The sequence below is a fragment of the Megalopta genalis genome, chromosome 2 (assembly GCF_051020955.1).
Source record: "Megalopta genalis isolate 19385.01 chromosome 2, iyMegGena1_principal, whole genome shotgun sequence".
Taxonomy (NCBI): domain Eukaryota; kingdom Metazoa; phylum Arthropoda; class Insecta; order Hymenoptera; family Halictidae; genus Megalopta; species Megalopta genalis.
In genome coordinates this window covers 6,514,819-6,536,031 of record NC_135014.1, presented here as the reverse complement: position 1 = coordinate 6,536,031, position 21,213 = coordinate 6,514,819, and the positions used below count along the sequence as shown (strand labels likewise).

Sequence of the window (21,213 nt, the reverse complement as noted above, 5' to 3'; positions counted from 1 at the left end):
TGAAGAACGAACTCATAAATGTATCTTTACGATATGAACGATCGTAAATTAACAAATTTGTGACTCGTCATTTTGACGAGTTCCGTAAATCTAGTGTTAAAGCAACGATAAAACATGTTAATTTTTAACGAACGTCAGAAATTTGCATATGTCACAAGAGGTATAATCGATCGCAATTTATTTACGAACAAGCTGAACCGGTAATCATGTAAAATTTCATTCGTCTCGCTGCAAATTTCAGCAGCATAAGACGCGATCGTTTTTGATTTCACTAGAATTTGCGTTTGACAAGTTTCAGAAGATTTTTTAGTACGATATAAATGTCCAACGATTTTCGCAATTAGCTGGTGAACGAATGATGGGCGAACGTCCTCAGATTTGTTGTCCGACAGTCTAGTGGATTACACAACCGCGATACGAAACATTACGCGGGTCTGAAGCGGAACAGATCTAACATCACTTTATTGCATCTTTTATTCGTCAATGAAAGACACTCTCCGGTTCCGCAAATCGCCAAGCCACAAGTGCTCCTCTTCACCCCTGAAGTGGTTTTCTTGGCAATTCCGGCGATTCGAGTTGAAGTTGGACATTTGATAGTCACGCGACCGTTCGTCCCGGTTAACGATCGTTCGCGAAGATAACGTCGGAGTTTAGCTTTTGCCAACTATGCCACCACTCGGCCTGATCTTACGACCGCTTTGGGTCATCTCCTTAATTAAACTTTTCGAGCGAAGGATTCTTTCTACTTGCAGTTGCTGACATGTTTTTTCTGAGCACAGAGAAAAACCTTTACCTACTGTAAGGATTTCCTTCGATTCCAATGTTACGCGATTCGCTCGTTTTTGGCTTTTTCGCGCTTCCACGGTGTTCTGCGCCAAACTGGGTTGCACGTTTTTTATTCTGATCTATGTGTCGGCCACGAGTTTATGTACAGGGAGCGGTTAAATTATTACATTATATGAAAATGATTTGCCTCGAAATATGCGAAATTCGTGGCTTATACGTGTTAGTGGGTAGGAAAAACCTTGGATTAAGTTTAATCGACATAGCGTTCGGAAAGCGAATTCTTATGTATTTAAGTTTGTTGTCATATTTGATTAACACGTTGACTGCCACGCGTATTTACAACAAAATCTCCTACAGGCCACCCGTGCCGCTATAGGAAGCGTGCGCTGTTCTTTGCTGAGTGCCGACTTAAAACTTAAAATAACTTAAAATCTCTGCCCTTATTTTTTTCAATAATGAAAAGAGATCGGATTGCCCGGAAGGAGAAGCATAAATAAAATTACATCGTCAGATTCTGATTTGGATACTGATAAATATAATCTTAGCGATAATGAATGTTATGAAGATACTATTGACGAGATTTTACGCGAGAATTGGTCATGCAAGAAGAAAGAAATGTTGATGATACTAAGGAAGCTACAGTTCAAATAAAAGATACGAAATGGACCGATCAGAGGCACGAGCATATCTGAAAAAACAAACAACTTTTTGTCCAAGCTGTCCTGATCAACCTCAACTTTGCAGAGAATGTTTTAATGTTATACACTACGAATAATTGTTTTAATAAACCATTTTTATAAGAATTCAATAGTTTCATTACCTCCTGTAGAATATTTGTCGAAATATTTTCGGAAATCCTTTGTAAATAGTCAAATCAGCGTCACCCGAATTACGGGTGACGTGGCCTGATGAGAACTTTTGCTGTCACCCGAATACGGGTGACGCGGCAGTCAACATGTTAATAAGTTCGATCATGTTTTAGTGTGTATTGCACTTTCTATGAGCTATCAACCACTTCAACTTTATTTTTGTCGAGAACATAATCTTCAAGCCATGTAAAAATCTATAAATTATACATCTGAATTCAAAAATATTATTATTAACATGTAATAGTGTGCCCATATTTATTTAACATGTCTTTGTTAGTTTGTACTAAGCGAATGAAAACTATTAGGTGCTACAGTACAAACATAACAGATTATTCAATTTGCATCGAAAAAAATTGTGTTATTGGCAAATTTTTTATTCTACATCTCGTTGTCCATACACTAAACTCTAAAAACCCGAATTTTCACGAAGATTTGAATTTCCAGTTATGTGAACATAGATTTTCAAAAATTAAGAACCTATCGATGCGAATATCTAAATAAATCAAAAAGCAATACAAAAATCTATGGTCGCGTGTGTACAGGAAAACTGAGACTGCCTGATCTGTGTGTATTGTCGTGCAACGTTGTCGAGCGTGTACAAACACTCAAATACAGTGCTAATTTATAAAATATTAATCGTTTTCTATAAAGTGGCGCGTTTGGCAGGGAATAGGTCCAAATAGATTTAATTAAATCAAATTCACCGGGGTTTACTATGCTCCGGCTGAATAATGCAGGGCTGAGGAACATATGGTTGTAATAATGTATCCAGCGATGCAATATATTCCAGCCAGGAGCTCGTAAGGCTGCCTTAAAGCGTCCTTTCAGTCGCATTCCACTGACCCGGACATCAGGAACCCTCGACAGATACCACTCTTGTCGATCTTAGTTCCCCGAAATGAGCCATCCGGAGTTCTATACGTCTACATCTACTCTGCGGCCAGGGGTTAAGGCCCTTTTTACGCTTCGCATCTAGACGAACGGGATCGCGGTTCCGCCATGAAAACGAGTAACTGAATTTGTAAGACTCGTTTCACCGTTGTTACGCCATCGACGTTACAGGATGAAACTCACGGACGTGCCTTTAAAACGATTCCGTCGAAAGTTGTACACCCCGCGCGCCGTTTCGCGGCGCCGTAACTGCTTCATGCGGACATTTTGTTTTATCACGGCTGTTGCAATAAAATTTCTGAACGAAATAATTACCGCTCCGGATCTACAGCAAGTATTAACCCGTTAAGTGTCCGATATCGATCTCAGAAATTTCTGTATCATCGAATGAAATGAATTTAATGAAACTTAAATTGCAAACTTGAGATTTCTCACGGATGATGCTATCTCGACACCTAGAAAAATTGAAATTCAGAATCTTCTCAATTCCCCATGCTATGAAATGTTACAGAAGAATCGATGTTCAACTAGAACCGCATTGAAATTTGCACGAAATTTCACTGCAAGGTAACCATCTGCCGAAACCGCCGGCCGCCGAGAACACCGTATTACGCGATGCTCGCAGGTATTAATAGCGAGCCATTAACTGGACCATGCATCACAGGCTTGTTAAAGCAAAGTATCGCGATAAATTCGTTCAGTCTCTCGAGACGCCGATTGCGCGGCTCTTCTTAGTCGGTCGCGAGATAGACCGGCCGTATGAACGCAGAAGCCTTAAAATATCCCGCGAGTGTGTTTGCCGAATGACCGAATCGAGAATTTCTTCGGCAGTAGTCGGTCGCAGCGGGGCCCTACTGTTCCCTTTCGAATTTCGAAATGGAATTGCGCGGAGAACAGATAACCGGATGGAAGGATATTGAATCCACTAGGAGTCATGTCTACGCATTTACCGGGATGAGCAGGACGGCCGGAGAGGAGGCCGAGAAAGGACGACTGAAAACATTTTCTGTCTTACGGCAGGAAAATGTTTTGATTCCGCGATGTCGACAGATTTTTCTTTCCGCGTCCCCTCTCGAGAGACGCGAGCAAATAACCTTAAGATTCCCGGATGCAATATGTGAGTTTCAACCGTCGGCTCGTTTTTATGGCTCCGCCGCGACGGGATATTGCCTGGACTTTTAGGAGATTCAACGAGCTGCAATCTTTTTGTTTAACGCGCGTAAAGAACGCCACTCCCGCATTCGAAGGAAAATGTGTTTCTTGTGCATTCCCTACTAAAAGATCGTATTTCCTTCGTTTTAGAGCTGCGATGAATTACTTATAGTCGGAATATGCCAGTAACTGTTACGCACTCTTCGCGAGCTTCGACTTTCTGCTGCGGCAATCGCCCCGCTATCGTTGTCGGCGATATTAGGGAAGTCGAGACGGTTACTGTGGGATGACCAATTGCCTTTCGTTTGTTTCAGGGCATAATTAACTTCATATTTATCGACGAAGGCATGTTAAAATTTTTTATTCTTTTATTTTGTTTAGTTTTGAATAAAAAGCTGTAACATGCGAATGAATTTATAGAGAACAAAATTCAAAAATATAGGCCGAATTTTCACGTCCATTTTCGTATTGTATTATTTGTGCAACTGTTTCAAGAAGGGGTCACAATTGAGCGATGTTTCGTAATAAGTGACTTTACCCGATGATACGCCGAATGAAATGGCAAGGTTCGTTATATTTTGATTGTCACAGAAGCTTTTCAAACATTCATCCATTATGCGGTAGAAGGTTTTGTGTTCCGATAACCAATATTGTTCTGACTCTATTTTCTCTTTCGCACTCAGGTTTTTGTGCTTCAATTGTAGATGCGGTGCAAATGTTTGTACTGCTGCAGCGAACCTAGTTTTGCAACAGTTTTAAGCTGGATAAACGGGAAACGGCGTTTTCCAGTGTTTTCTTGGTCGGTTTTACAAGCTTCCGGAGCGAGATGAATTACTTAGAATAGGTCTCTTTACGATAACTAACTGCTGACATAATAAATTCAACAAGAAGTGCAATTAAAAATTTTTCTATTGATAATTGAAACATATACGCAATTTGGGACATTTATCTTAGCTATGCTAACAAGTATTAGCACACGTATGAATCTTTTGTGACATGCCACGTTTATTTGTGTACGAGTGGATACGTTTCACATAGGAAAGTATTGGATGTTTGTGCAAAATAAGTTGTGTGATCGTCATTTCAAGTTAAACAAAAACTTATGTCCTGTGTGAATATTTTCTTTATTAATATAATATTTATGTTATATTAATATATTATATATTATATAATATTATATTATATTATATTATTTATTAATATATAATATTATTATATTATATTATAGATTAATATAATATTATTATATTATATTATAGATTAATATAATATTATTATATTATATTATTGATTAATATAATATTATTATATTATATTATTTTATATATTAATATAATATTATTATATTATATTATTTTATTTATTAATTATAATATTTATATTATATTAATATATTATATATTATATAATATTACTATATTATAATATTTTGTTAATCAATTTTAATTATTTAAAAACAAGAACGTTTTGTTCGTCTCGTCGACGTCTCCCTTTAATATTCAGAAAGGAAACGGAGGTTGTGCATGACACGGTATAGTGCATCAAACGATGAAATAGAAACTAGATCTAGGCGTTTACATACAGGATTCACGCTGCACGGTATACTGAAATTGAAACGAATCTGCAGTCTCGGTACACCATTTATTTTTTACCCACTTTGTCTAGACATCGTTGAGCAATTCCATTTAAAAAGGGCCAATTTAGCCGGTTTGAAACGACACTTACGTTTATGAGAAAATTAAAGCCTCTCGGTGCGACACGGAGGGATAGTGAACTACCGTCCGGATCGCTACGGAGCTTCGTCGCTACTTAAGGTAATTAAACCTGCAGTGTCACGTAATGGTTCGACTTTAATTATGCTGACAACGAACGCGTCCTTTTGATCAGTTAGTTTTGGAATGGGGCGCCTCAAGGAAACGTATCCGGTTTAGCGAAACGAGTCGCCGTTTACATTTGACTTGCGTTCGCACAGTTTTTATACGATCGGAATCAGCTCGCCCCGGTACCTGTTTGATTCGCATATCGACTCGCTGATTTGTGTTACTTCGCGATGTCTCCCCTGTTTAAGTTGCCGACAAATTTAAATAATTCTGGATTCTTGATCGACTGTGACAAAGGAACGGAAATCGGTCGACGGCTCATTGAGAAACGTTTCCTGATCTAATGGAAATTTAAACGTGATTATCAACAATGTACATTGTGATGATGACAGAATAATCATTCGAATAACTTCATTAACGGACTTTATTAATTTCAATGACTTTTGATCCGGTGTCAAACATTTCATTCCGGTAGCATTTTAACACAGATATTTGTGTTTTTAACAAATGTTGCGACGGCAACACCGAAGGTCAAGCGTCCCTGGCCATCCCTTGAGCAATTAAGCGATATACCTGCGACACTAGAAAATGCACCCAAGCGAAGGTGCCCTTCGACCCGACGACACAACTCATAAATTCCATATTTCCCAAAACGGAAAATTTACAACCCGAACTTTCGAACAGTTTCCCACTCCTCAAGTTCCTTCCGACACACCCATCTCCAATCAAAAACGCTTCATTTCCTCCACCAAAACCCACCATACACCAATCAACAAAAAAACCGAGGCGACAAGCGAAAAGGCACCCAGAATCGTTAGAACCACAGAATCGTTAGAACCAACAGAATCGTTAGAACCACCAGAACTCCTAGAACGTATAGAACTCTGAGAACGCAGATAAGACCATAGCTGTAATATTATTAAAGTGTACGTAAAGGCAACCAGCGACTTCATAAAACTTAATTCCATTTGGAAACATCGCGCATATACAACAAATGAATTGGAGAATTCATAAAAATCTGTATACTTTCGATATTATTGTACAAATATATAAACATATAATTACCTAAATATTTTCTGTCCTATTATATATCATTGTTCTTAATAATTTTTTGCTATTTCAGAACTATTATAGAGACCTTTTGAGAGGAAATCTGAACAGCGAAACACTCGCTTTGCACAAGCATTCATAATCTGCTCGCAAGTAGATCTTGCGAATACCAGTTCACGGTGAAGGTGGATAGACGAATTTACGACATCGATGGAATATCGGAAGGGTCCTGTATCAAGGTCGAGTAGAAATTGAGAAGCCATTAGAATTCCTGCGGTACCCCGCATGACTTAGCTTCGAAGAAACGCTCACGCCTATCACGTACATTCCCGTGTAATCAGCTTAGTAAGACTTACATATCTCTCTACTCGTTCCCGTTCCTCCCCATCCTTTCAGGAAGATCCCCCTGATTTGGTCTGTTTGTTTTTCTGCCCTCGCACTGTGCAGCCTCCAGCTACAGAGAACTGTCAGTAAGCGAGGTTCGATAAAGCGAAAGGCAATCGGGGTTCTGGTCTCTATTGGATACAACCTCTTTCCATGGCGTCGAGGGTTGTATCGTCGAAATAGAAGAAGATCCAACGACTGCGAAACGACAATAATTTGCATGATCAAATGACCTCTAACGCTTCCAATTCTTCCTGGGCGTATAAGCCTTGGGTAACGCTTTAAAAATTGAAACAGCTAAGTGGACTATATTTGCACACAACAAAAAAATCATCGTTTGATCATAGCTTTATCACTTAGTATGAAGTGTAGATATTGCACTGTAACAAAATAACCGATATCGGATCACAAAACTAAAGGATAATGCCATGATGCACGGCAAGCGTCGGAAGAATCTGCTACAAAACAAATGAATTGCAGGAGCTAATATAACGTTACTGAAGAAAAATTTTAGTATTATTACAAATATTTATATTTCGTTATCTGGTTATTATCTCGTTATTATTACTCGGACAAATAATTTATTTAGCATCGACGCTTACTGATGCATACACTAATGCATCCCGAATAGTTAGGCGCCATCGAATACGCAACGATACATCGTCGTTCGGCACTAAAAGGGTTAAATACCGATAACTTAAGTCGCTAAAACGGAAGTTAGCCTGGTACCTCGAAAATCTTGCGTTGCACGAATGCAAACCACGGGTCTCAAACAGAATTTCTATCGCATCGAAGCAGATTCCGTGCCGCGTCTTGGTGTAACCATCGTTTCCGAGCGATAAATCCAGAATTCTTCGGTTTGACTGATTATGATGAATTACAGCAATATTTAATATACCCCCGTGATTAATCCGGCGATCCAACGTCTGGCGTGCTACTCGCGTCATAAAACCGAAGACCTGGGAAAGAAACCTGTTGAACGATTAATCAAGAATGATATTAGGCAAACAAAGCTGACGTATCGGCCCGGAAAATCCCGGGTTCGTCGCGCGCCGGTCCGATTTTATGAATTAATTAAAGCAGATTTCGGACGGACAACCTAACGGTGGCACACTCGCGCTAGCTACCATGACGCGAATAAGATGATAATCAGTCACCGAGGGTGTCGCAAAGTGGCAGAGATCCGCCTTGGTATCGGTGGAGGTGTGGTGTGGGTGTGCGAGAAAAGTTGGACTTTATGAATCACGAAGCACACCCTTGGCACCTCTCGTCCAAGATCGGCTCCCCGGGGCTTCTTCGTGGCTTAAAGAGACGACTGGACCGTCTGCCGGTGCTCGCCGATTATACGAATCATTAGTCACTGTCCCCCGCAGGGGTGACTTACTCGAATTTAAAATTAATGGCGCCGGTTTTGCGATATACTCGCGAGAGCCCCGATTTTTGCCGCGCTTACATCCGCGCGGTCGTTCGGAACCCGATGAATAGAGAACAAAGGGCGCCGGCGCGGGGGCGGGGTATCAGAAGAAAATCGGAAATGAGAATTAGAGGCGCGGAAGTTGGAACGAGAGAAAATTCGGGAGATGGCAGGGACTGGGGGCAGTAAATGAAGAAAATGGTGGCCGAACAAAAGACGGAAATAGATATAAACCGAAGTGAACGGAGATGGTAGAATTGTGCGGAGAAAGGAGCGACGCGGCGCTCGAATAAAAGCCTGAAAGAAGAGGACAAGGATGGTTAGGAGTGCGTCATAAAGGGACAACGGTAGAGGAAAGAACGGGCCGGGATCTGCTCGCCATGAGTCGCCGGTTTATGAACGATGGAACGAGAAGAAGCAGAACATTTTTATCAATAACCTGGTGAACGACCGCTGGCCGAAACGGCGTCGGCGGCTATCGAATCAAAGTGCGGATTAACGGGGATCTTCGAATATTTAACAATCCCATAGATGCGCGTATCGCATAATTGATGATGCACGCGTAAATATTTATCGAGAATAAAACGGAACGAACACGATGGAAATAGATTGGCAAGACAATGCTGTCAAAACCAGATGTAATTTTTGGTTTCGATCAAGCCATTAATTATCTACACTGTCCACGAAAAATTCTTGTTCACTGAACAATTCTGAACGGTTTGTGGATTACGGAAAGCATAGGCAATTTGCAAATTAAATGATCTATACGAACTTTTCAGTAAATTATGCGATGTCGATTTCATCGAATTTCGTTAACTTCTCAGCTTCATGTGTCACCGTTATCATCGAACAGTGATTTCAATCGAATTTATCAAATTTATCAAATCATTTAACAAATTTTATTTCAAATCAGTATCTCGAATGCGAGATATTGATCTGATCTTTAGAAGAGAACAAAAAGATCAAGGTGAAATAAGTGAAATTGAATTATTATAGATGCACGTACGTGTAATAATTTGCAGAAAAGATGTCCGAGGCGTTTTACAGAAACAAACGAGATTTCGTGTGCAACGACCGAAAATGTCGCTTCAAACGGGTTCCGATTGCTCGAACATTTTTTACGATTAAATAGCGCGGTTAATTTCGATATCAAACAAGTGATGCAAAGGCAGCGACGTAAAACACGGAACGAAAGACGGGTGCGCCTTAAAAGGCACTTGAAGTTTCTTTGATAGTGCGCCCGCATAACTAACTTCGCATTTTCCTTTTTATAAGGTATTTCCGCGTGAGCGATCCGCGATTCATGATACCGTTTCGGGGAACGCTTCCAAGGAACGTAACAATTACCTTTTTATGCTTTTTTTCCTGAGAGCTCGTTGGACGTCCTTTGACTATGGTCCGTCACGGAAGTTACACGTCGTTCGAGTTTGCATAATCATCAAACACGACGACGGAGATGCGAAATGGCTTCGAGTGTAATTCGGATACCTAGATTCGTAGATCGTTTTTAATGTCTCGATTTATTACGAGACTAACCACAATACTCTGTTGAAGGTTTCGTTCTTTGGAGTAAACAGATATTTCAGTTTAATAGAATTTATCTTATTTCCATAAAGTTTAATCTTCGCTTAATAATTGGTTTTGCGTCTTTGCTCATTTTCATGGATTGAGATGAAGATGGACATTTTTTGACTATTGTATGAGTATTTTGAACTTGATTGTAGCGTAGTGTGATCTGATCTCGCCTTTAATTGGTCACTGTTTTTCGTCGATAACTCGTAAACGAAGCAGCGGATCGAATTTTCGCTAAAGAAAATGTTACTTCTAATGATCCCAGGAAGCTCCAGTTTTGGGACACCCTGTATAATAGGAGTCGACTGGCTGCATCCGCAACTTGTAACTTTGCGTTCAAATAATTGGAGTTTACGTTCACATAAGCGAATTCCCGGAGAGCCCGGGTTTACGAAACCGGACATTGACGAAAATTGTGTTAGCATAAACGGAGTTCAAATAAATAGAGTTCCACTGCAAATAAATCGTTGGCGGAGTTAATTCCCTTAACTAAAGGATCGTGGAACGTGCCATTTCCCTGTCAGAAACAATGCCAAGAGTAGCGGCAATAATTACCCCATTTAGGAAACCCCTTAGTCGTTCTCGCACACTGACAGCACCATAAAAACAAACAAAGGACAACCATTCTTTGAACCTGACCGTTCCGCGACCGAGGTTTCCGCAATTTTCTCGTTTCTTATTGTCTCACGGGCCGGGGCTGCCTTCATCGGTCGCCAAGCGCGATTACGCGGCACCCTTAAACGAGCCAGCAAATAATTTAAAATCCACCGCGCGGTTTTTGCTGTGCGGCTGGGGAAAAAATTTAAACGATCCTGCTGCGAAACAAAGAACGCTCGTCGAGGAATTTATTAATGAAACAGCCGGTGTTTTTGCTCCTGAATGAATAGCAAACGTTGAATGGTAACATCGCGGCTAGTTTTTCTAGAACCCGCTACAGTCGGCCGAGAAAGTCGCGGTTTAAAAGAAAATAACTTTTCAAAAATATATGAAATGCTTTTTCGAGACGTTAGAATGACTGGCCGATGTATAAACAATTTTTTCGAGAAAACTGAATTCGCCTAAAGTTGCGACGAAAATTGTAAAATACTAATAAAAAATGTGAGATTATATAGAGATTATATAGATATTACAGAGGTTAAGTAATACATAGAGTTTTTACTTAGTTTAGCGAATTGCAAGTCAGAAGAAATTGACTTCTAGACTCGATTTTGATAAATATGATTATTTCTATAATAAATATTATTTACACCAAATCCAGCAATGTTTATTTCGTAATCGATGGATCGACGTTAATATGCAAGTACTGTATTTGATTACTTACGAATACAACATAAGCGAAATGTGAATTTGAGAGGTAGACGCGTCTGCCTGCGTTAACCGATTGACTAAATTCGGGGAAATTTATTGGCCGGAGAACAGCTTGACCGTCTGCACCGTGAAATCATAATGCACTTTCCAGGGTTTCCGTGTACCAGGGATTTTTCATTAGACCGCTTTTACCACACGCAGGAAGGAGGAAATATTAATATTCCAGAACTCGTCGTACACTTAACGGTGTACCTGTTAAAGCCTCTTAAGCTTGAGCTGGCTTTTTCGCTTCGGGTAGACCCCAGAAGGATCTTGAATACGGATCCGACGATTCTTCGCTGAAATTTTCATTCTCTGATACACCGCGATCAACTTTTTACCTCAAATGTCCCGATCATTGTATCACGTGTTTCTTTTCTGTATCAATTTGAGCACATGGATAATTTTACGAAATTTAGAAACAATGTATTAAAATACATGTAAAGCGCAGGCAAGCTGCATAGTGTAATTAACTAATAATAATTGTGCATTCACAGCTTTAAAAATCAGCTTAACCAACCTGCCTTCAATTTAAAAGAATTAAATTTCAGCTTAGATTCAATTCTTGAGAATCGCCGAAAATAATGTTGAAAACAATCACAGTACAGCACAAATACTTCTACCATATTCAACACCGATACCGACTGCAACAGTACGTGGCAAAAAATAGCTGCGCAATAAGAGGAAAATCAATGATTTCGAATTGACCTTTCTAGTTCGTTTTGGACCAAGTGATATGATAATTGACAATGAACAAAATGGTCCATCGGTGAATACGCGTTATAAAAAATTAATGACAGGGACTATTATCGTCTGTCCAAAGAAAGAAGTTTCGTATCGGTTAACAAACGTTATTGTTGCCTGGTTAATCATTTTCATTGCGGCGGGAAATCGATATGGCCGAAGGTCGCGAGCTAAATTATTCGGAATGGTTGGGAACTCGAAAACACGGGGTTTTCTCGGCTTTGTTTCCACTTGTGAGTGGCAGCCCGGTAAAACTTGATCTTTGTTTAGAAACTCGATTCGGTAGTAGAAGTACAGCATTATTCAGAATGTTTGAAAGCAACTTTCCGAGTTACGGAGCGTTGATACATTTTTATTCGTTGCCCGCGGTATCGTCTAACTCGAAACGAGGAAATTGGGTTCATAATTCTGTTAAAAAGTTGCTCGGGCACTGTATGCGCATTGCAATTTATTCTCTTTCGAATTTGTAGGCCAGTTGTTAATTCCGACTTCTAATATGTTTCACTGAACGGGGAAGCTCAATCTTCCCCGGCAAAATGTTCCGCGAACCGAAAGATTTATTCGCTCCTAAATTATTGTAATACACGGTGTGTGTGCGTTAAACGATCTTCCGATCCTGAAACGCGAGAACATCTAGCGTTCCGGGCAACGAAATTGTACCACTGCAACAGAATTAAAAAGTAAAAAGATGCGGAATCATTTTTGGTTTATCTCAAAATATTTTGCTCTCGCGTCGAATTTTTAATTAAAATTTTTCGAACGTTGCGCAACCCCTTTTCCTGCCTGTTTCTGTGCACGTGTCTATCACGTTATTTCGTATTTTTGTACATAACACACTAAAACGTTTCGGATTAATCCTTTGGACTATATCAACGAGTCGGACTCGTAACGAAAATTTCACACATAACCTATTATATCACAGTTTATCTTCTGCTTTGTATAAGATGCGTGATTCAGGTATCGTGTCACTTATTGTGCAAAACGATACGCGTAATAACATCATTAATATTCAACAACGTTTCAAATCAAAAGTTGTCACATTTTCGTATTCGCTATTATTCGGAAATTTTCAACGAAATATATATTTTATACATAATTTATGAATAAATTTCAATCTTAATATTTCGTCGCAAAACCTTCTCGTTTAATAACACCGTTTAACCGTTTCAACATATTATACGTAATTTTTTCTAAATATTCTGAATAAATAGAATTCCATTCTTCTTTTAGTCTTGTTTGGGATTCAGTTTTTCAACTCATCGGCGTTTCTCCTAATTCTTTGGACAAATATTCTATGGGGATTTTCTATAGAGTTTATATGTCGGATCATTGTCTCGGCGAACTTTAAAAGTACCTTGGATTCCCATATTATTTGCAGTTAATTCAAGTTCATACAATGCATACACTCATACGATGCAAGTTACATTGCTAGATTTCGTACAACTTGACTAATATTCTTTATCTGAAAAAAGCAAAATGCACTGTACACTAAGAAACTAGTATGCATTAGTATAATATTCTCGTATCCTGCGTAAACTTTTAGCTTTCCACATTTGTACCAACCTCGATTTCAAGGCTAGAAGAACTGATATAATAAGTGTTGCGACGGCAACACCGAAGGTCGAACGTCCCTGGCCATCCCTTGAGCAATTAAGCAGTATATCTGCGACAGAAAAAATGCATCCGAACGAAAGTACTCTTCGACCCGACGAACGGACAACACGTGCGACAGACTCATAAATTCCATATTTGACAAACGAAGAAATTACAAACCCGAACTTTCGAACAGTTTCCCACTCCTCGTTTCAAGTTCCTTCCGACACACCCATCAACAATCAAAAACGCTTCATTTCCTCCACCAATCAGCAGAAAACCGAGGTGACAAGAGGGAAGGCACCTAGAACGTAGGTAGAACTCGTAGAACTCCTAGAACGTGTAGAACTCCGAGAACGCAGATAGAACGCACATCGAAACCACAAATAACGCATCGCTAACACCATAGCTGTACAGACTGTAATATTATTAACCCGAGAAAGATAACCTACGTCGCAGAGGCGCCTGCGAAGACTGTTGATTTTTGTTAATTTTTCATAGAGGTCTAGTGATTTAAGTTTAAAATTACTTAAAATATAAAAAAATATAATATAAATGCATTTTATTTTTACAATAATGCCAAACCTTTAAAATGACTAGATTAACTTAAATAAATATCCATTGTTAGTATAAAATTGACGCCTTAGAAAAGCATGCGCCTCTGAAGCGTATGGTTATCTTTTACGTACGTTGTCATATGGTTATCTTTCTAGGGTTAAAGTGTACATAGAAGCAACCAGCGACTTCGTTTCAACTTAATTCCACTTGAAACATCGCGTATATACAATAAGGATTTCAGTTGATGTGTCGCATCAACTGGCGATTAGTGCTAGTGCACTAATTAACGGTTGAAGATAGTTCGAAGAACAGAAACAACGAGTGATTTTTGTCGATTTATTAGCGTCGATAGAATTGAGACTGGCTCGTGACAAATACCAGTTTGCCGACGGATGTAATGAAAGCGCAGAATAAATGTCGACCATTGAGCACCGCCATGAGAATGCAGGTTACGTTATTCTTCTGCGGAGAGGAAGACACGCGCTCGCAGAAATTCCGCGCATCGAGTATTCATTGAAACAGTTACGCCTCGCGGTTCGCGAGCGTGTACCCCGAACTTTGTGTGTACGTACTTATCAGCACGTCCGTGACATACCTTTCTCTGCTTACACATCGCAGTCGTGTTTCCCTGGAACTTTAAACACGCAGCCCGGCCACGTACAGATAGAATGGTCCGAGATTAGAACCGGGTCGTTATTGCGAATTGCCACATAGTTGAAATTGTACGAAACGCGGGAATTAGGGCATATGCATTGTTCGGGAAAAATATGGAAGTTGGAATTCTAATTAATGGAAACCAAAAACACTGTTTCCACAAAGCTCCGCCGCGCCGCGAAGTTTCCGCGAGAGAACTGTAAAGTTGCGGCACGCGAAATGCCACGCTGCGCCGCGTCGCGCTGCGAAATTGCGTAAACGAAACTGCTTTGGAAAATGTAGATCAAAATTGGTCTCGCGCCAAAATTCTGTTCCATATTGATACACAGGTTTTCCTGTGAAGCGATGCGAATTATTATACAAGTGTGCCTTATTCGACGTTTTGTCGTTTACGTTATCAATAGACTGCGGATATTATGCATTTATGCATTTACGGCACCTCCCTTTCCCAAATTGTCCATTTTTGTGTGTACAACCTGAGCATCGATTAGGGAGAATTTACTGTATTTAGAACGCGAATTACACATTGCCCGTGATTCGAGAGTTAATAAAACTGAAACTATTGAGTTGGCGTAGAAGTTCTATCGTATTTTGTTACATGCACATAATTTTACCTGTCAGGTCAAGACAAGCATGTAGAATGCATCATATGGGGGTCTCATTTTAGCATACCTCTCGTGGGATATAAGAGGACTACTTTCAATACCCTTCATTAATTAGTTGCGAAGTGCAGAGCGAAAAAGATGACTGTGGATGAAGTGCATTTAATCCCTTGCCATACTTTGACGAGTCTGACACGTGATGGAGATTTCTAGAAAGAGCCTGTTAAGTATGAATATTACTCTGTTATTTTAAGTCGAGATTAAATTCTGTCCTCTTGTCATCGATATTTAAGCTTTCAAGTGCAGACGTACAATAACTATAAATCGTCTTCTTTCTTCTTAAAAATGATTGCAATCGAAAAACTTCTGATCATTGCAACTATGAAGAAAATGGTACGGCAAGGAGTTAAGACATTGCACGTGGCATGAGTTCCAGGAAGGAAGCAACGCATCGGTTGCTTGTAAAAACTTCAGTGACACGTTGGGAAGTGAAGTTGTAAATGTTCCGGACCTGCCAAAGGTGGTTTGCCAAATTTCGTTCCGGAGATTTCAGTCTGAAAGGAGATCGTCGATCTGGTCGACGCAAGTCCATGCAAGGTCGATAATGACATTTTGCGGTCCACATCGATCGACAAGCTGCCTGAAAGATAGCAAAGAGTGGTTGCAAATAATAGATATATTATTGACTAAAATGTAAATAAACGTTTTTTTTATTAAAACTGATTCAAATGTTTTCTTTAAAATACGACATATGCCGATCGTTACGATCCTGCCGATACGTTAAAATTTAATCCTTTTGTATCCGAAAAATCCTAGTAACATTTACTTTCTTTAATATATTACAATAAAAATGAATTTCAAAGCCTAGTTAACACTAGATTTACGGAGCACAAAATCAGCTGTTCTATATTAGTTTGTAAAAGTAACAATAACACATTTATGCTGATTTTTAACAAGTCTTATTGTAACATTTGCCGTAAGTAACATATAAATTGAATAAATAACTTATAAATGTATCTTTACGATATCAATAATCGTAAACTAAAAAATTAGTGCATCTAGTGTTAAGAATTAGTGTGATCCATACGTGAGCGACACACGGTATTCAGCGTGTTAAGAACAATACTTAAGGGACGAACTGGATAAATAAATTTTCGGGCGGCTCCGATAACATTCATAGGACAAATCTGGTGGACGAGTTCTCTCGGAAAGTGTAAATCAGCTGTAGGGATTGCGGAGGAGAGATATTGTTTCCACCATAAGAAAATGCGCACACGAAGCTTAATTTAGGCCAAGAATCGCGCGGATTTCAGTCTGCAGGTACCTGACACCTTTATACAACTTTGGCGAAGAGGGTCGAGGCCGCAGCAGGGGTTGCCGCGCTCCGGCCAGGTTTAATAAACACGTAAGTCTCCGAGGGGTTGCAGGCCGATGCCGTTGGTTCCATGGTGGGGAGGCGGGTGAAGCATCGTTAGCTCCGGCTCGGAGGTATTCAACGCCGCGAAATAGTTTATACCGACTTCTCTTCAGCTCCTAGTGCTAGCTGCCGACACGTATTTAAGTGTCACGACTCGGGGATGACGCGACTTGAAGAACACCTACCAGCAAAAGAAAAGACGCCACCCCCGGCCCGCGTAATTCAGCGTTTTGCTGCTGATTACGGTGACGCGGGGGGTTTGTTTGTTCTCGTGGACCCTCGCAACGTTAAAGCCCGAGAAACCCGGAACTCGGGGCGGACGTGATCCACAGACTGCGGATGTTTATGCGATTTTCTAACGCCCGAACATCGACGTCCAATTCAAAATTATTTGCTTTGTAAGGAATTTCAATGCACGTCTCGCTCCCTATTTTCGTGCTATGTTTTTAAACTTTACACGTTTCAACCATTTTAATGTGATATTTTAATGCGTTTTATTTTTACCTCCATATGGTCTTTTAACATGTTGAACGTCATGTCACCCGTATCTAGTGACGGCTATCTTTCCACAGTCTTCCTCCAATTAAAGCAGGATTTTGCAGGTAATTTATAGTAATTTTATTTGTAACACAACTGTGACGAGTATAGATACTATAGGGTAACAATAAAGTATAAAGTAAACAAAAACAACCATTAAAAATATACTTATACTAATAATAAAATAAGATAATAAAATAACGTATATTAACAGCCGGAAAGGAATGATTCCAGAGGTCATTTGAAGTAACTTTTTCCTTAGCGAAAATTCAATCCGCTGTTTCGTTTAGGAGTTATTATTAACGAAAAACACTGACCAAGGAGAAGCGATCCAATACTTGAGATATTATCAAAGTACAAGTATTCCATTTACGTTTCATCTCTAACTCAAGTTACTATTTTAACTTCGAAATAGGGGTTAATTAAAGGTAGAATATAAAATATTTTTTTCTCGACCAAGAGATGTAGCAAATTTCCCGCGCTACTTCTGTTTCTCGTTGCCCAAGGCGCTCCAGAGGTATCGCGGAACTTCTTAAAATCGCAGGCGTTACTTTTCATCCTAACCCAGTGAAATAATACCGCCTTATATTAGCGAGGCGCGCCTTAATGTGATAAGCCGGAGGCTGTCCACGCTCGGCCAAGAAGTACAGCAGATTCCGATGTTTATTGTGGTCTTAAAAAGCTAAAGCCGGCCTACCGTTATATCTTGGCGGAGCGGCGGGGCGGCTAGTAGTTGCCGGTGTCGCGGAAAAGTTAGGAAAGCGGCAAAGGGGCGGACGTGTAACTGCTCGTCGCAAATCAAGTTAAACTAAGCAACTAGTTTTATCTCCGGCGCGGCGCAGGGAACGGTCTCGTCGCGTTGCTCCTCGTATCTCTTGACTCGCGGATAACCTGCGGACTACCCGGCCGCGTACGGGATACGCCGGCGGGTCTGCGAGTACGTCGCACGGCGGACAAACTATTCGGATGCAAGTTTGTATTTAATCGGCCGTTTCTCGGGGTAACACTTTCATAACCTCCGGGCTCAACAAACTCCGCGAACGAGCCGGCGAAACTCCGATAAGTCGTAAGAAATACGTACGTTACCTACCGTAAGTATCCGGGCACCTTGCACGCCGCGGGAATGGGCGAAAGAAAGATCTTACGTTATATATTTTTGCAAATTTGTAGAGCTTCCGAGACACCAGGTTAGAACATTAAATAACGGCATTAAATCGAACGTACATGTGTGATACAATTTTAATAATCGCGATCACGATCGAAGAAAATCGTGCGATACCGAATTAGCTAGTTACTGTGGGGTGACCAATTGCTCTGGACTTTAGTTCGTTTTCGAGCCTTGACACATTAATTTGTTTTTGTCCAGGAATAAACAAAATTTAATGCACCTTATTCGACCGGGTACAACACGATACATTGTTTGAGTACCTACAAATAGCAGGACTGGACCACTACGATATAAGGCTGCTAAAATATCTGTACTACAATCAAGTAGCCTCTATTCAAATAGAGAACAGTCGTACTCAAAGACTACCTATTAAACGTGGAGTACAACAAGGCTGCGTTTTGTCACGCGGTCTTTTCAATATATACTCCGAAGAAATCTTTAAGGAGGCTTTAGAGGACAGACAGGAGGGAGTAAGAATAGGAGGAGGAATTTGTTAGTGCACAGCACTAATGTCTTTATGACATGGACGTGCATAACCGGCTGTTTTTCGAACCCAGGTTTTTTGGGAAATCGTTTCTCTCGGTCTCGATGGCCGGGACTAGTTATAAAGAAGGAAAGGTTCCGAAGGGTCAGTCATTGTTTTATGACGGCCATGCCTGGAGGAACTTTCCTGTCTTTGCCGGGGCCTTGCGGCCGTCTGCTTTGAAACGGACCAGCTGATTGGCTATTGCCAAAATCGGGCAGGACCAATCGGCGCATAGTGTAGGTGCGTTGGAGGGATGGTAGTCTGCTACGAGCGAGGGTATTCTCTGATAGAGCTTCAGAGGTGTAATAGAAGTCGTAGCATCGAGACATCCTGACCAAGGGTGTACTGTAGTCAGGGGCTCAATACAAAATAGCAGGCAGAATCCGGTTCTTTATTTTATACAGTCCACAAATATAGCGTCATAATTCGTCGCTATTATTGACGACGCTGTGACGCCCCAACAGAATTATTAACAATATCAGGTACGCTGACGATACAGCTATTCTCGCAGAGAACTTAGAAGACCTCCAAACATTAGTGAACCTGGTCAACGAAGCAAGCCGCCGGAAGGGCCTCAAAATTAACATTTCAAAAACAAAATGGATGACAGCTGGCAAGGTAAATGTAGATCAATGTCAGCTTTGGCTGGGTGGTGAAAGGATAGAACGTGTGCACCATTTTAAATATCTTGGCAGCTGGTTGAATGTAAATGGAGATTCTGATGAAGAGATAATGACCAGAATTGAAATATCACGTAAGGCATTTGCGAAATGGAGACCAATCCTAAGTAACAGAAACCTCTCAATGCATATTCGTCAGAGGGTCCTGAAATGCTATGTGTGGTCCATCCTATTATACGACTGCGAGACATGGGCATTAAAAACCACAATGCTGAACAAACTGGAAGCATTTGAAATGTGATGCTACCGCAGGATCCTGAAGATATCGTGGGTCTCGCACACTTCTAACGAGGACGTTCTTAGGATGATGAATACAGACCGACTACTCCTAAATATAATAAAGAGGAGAAAGACAGAATACTTCGGTCACATAGTTAGAGGACCTAAATACCATCTACTTCGCCTTATAATACAAGGAAAAGTGGAAGGAAAAAGATGGATAGGCCGAAAGAAACTTTCATGGCTGCGCAATATCAGGCAGTGGTGTGGCTGCACAGTAGAGGAGCTGTTTCGTGCAGCGGCCGATAGAGAAAGATTCCAGGAAATCGTAAATATGATGATGACCAACGTCTGAATACAGACACGGCACCTAAAGAAGATTCGATAAATATCGGGTTAATTGTGCTCGAAAACGAGCCAAAGGCACAGGAATTGGTCGACCCTTACGTTTCGTAAGATGTTTCAATGACATCTACAAGGACGTAGGTGTCCAGAAGAGATACTTTCGGAGGGTTGTGTAATCCTCGGCGCTGCAGGGCCGGCTCGGGCTGCCTCGGGCCTCGACGCACAACGCTGCCGTCCGTTCCGCATAAAACTTATCCGTCGAACGATTTGCCGGCATTATCGAATTTGCATGAATCCATCGGCGCTCGGGACTCTTCCGGAGCCGAATCGGGCACAGTCTCGAGGACACGGCACCACCATGCACCGACCCTTCACGGCACGCTGGCTGAATTGGTAAGCCGATCGAAGGAGGTCACAGACAGCCTCTGCGCGACGTAAGGGTACTATTTGCATGGAAAGCGGCGTCGAAATCCCGAGCCGAGGTTTTATACTTTCGCGAATATCGGCCTCGTTCTTGAAACCTAACGGCACTCCCCCCTTCTTCTCTTGTTCCTGCAAAGCTGCGTATACGCGTCTTGTACACGTTATTGTGCGAACCCGCTGACTGCCGCATATTTTCGACGGGTCGCGGTTTATATCGGACCAACCGAACAATAGCTGTTTTTTCTTTTTTCGCGAGAGTCGTCGACGTATTTGTTATTCATACGATGCATGAAGTAATCGCTCGCGGAAAGTTGTTTAGTTCCTTCACGAGAAAATAAAACTTGATTTTTTAATGTTCAAAGTAAGAAGAAGAAAAATTTCTTGTGGTTGTTTTGAAATCTTATGCTTGCAGAAATCTTATAATCTCTCTAAAATACCGAATCGAGCAATTTTGTAACGCCC

General features: G+C 40.7%; 1 protein-coding gene and 1 long non-coding RNA gene across 2 annotated transcripts; both read left to right on the top strand.

The window, feature by feature from the left end:
• Nucleotides 1–5,181: 5,181 nt before the first annotated feature.
• Nucleotides 5,182–11,191, top strand: LOC143263872 (uncharacterized). The gene is made up of 2 exons (XR_013037229.1): nucleotides 5,182–5,512; nucleotides 6,642–11,191. It is a non-coding gene; the product is annotated as an uncharacterized LOC143263872 (long non-coding RNA).
• Nucleotides 11,192–17,376: 6,185 nt separating this feature from the next.
• LOC143258902 (uncharacterized) lies at nucleotides 17,377–19,998 on the top strand. Its single transcript, XM_076519430.1, has 4 exons — nucleotides 17,377–17,455; nucleotides 18,829–19,050; nucleotides 19,584–19,838; nucleotides 19,904–19,998. Exons 1-4 carry the CDS (start codon nucleotides 17,377–17,379, stop codon nucleotides 19,996–19,998), a joined length of 651 nt encoding a protein of 216 aa, XP_076375545.1.
• Nucleotides 19,999–21,213: the final 1,215 nt, after the last annotated feature.

What these genes read in the sequence shown, in the direction of transcription:
- LOC143258902 (XM_076519430.1), top strand. Translation starts at nt 17,377, where the DNA reads ATGTTGAACGTCATGTCACCCGTATCTAGTGACGGCTATCTTTCCACA. An exon ending in ATTAAAGCAGGATTTTGCAG is followed by an intron (nt 17,456 to 18,828) that starts GTAATTTATAGT and finishes ACCTACAAATAG; the next exon opens with CAGGACTGGACCACTACGAT. An exon ending in AAGAATAGGAGGAGGAATTT is followed by an intron (nt 19,051 to 19,583) that starts GTTAGTGCACAG and finishes CTGACGATACAG; the next exon opens with CTATTCTCGCAGAGAACTTA.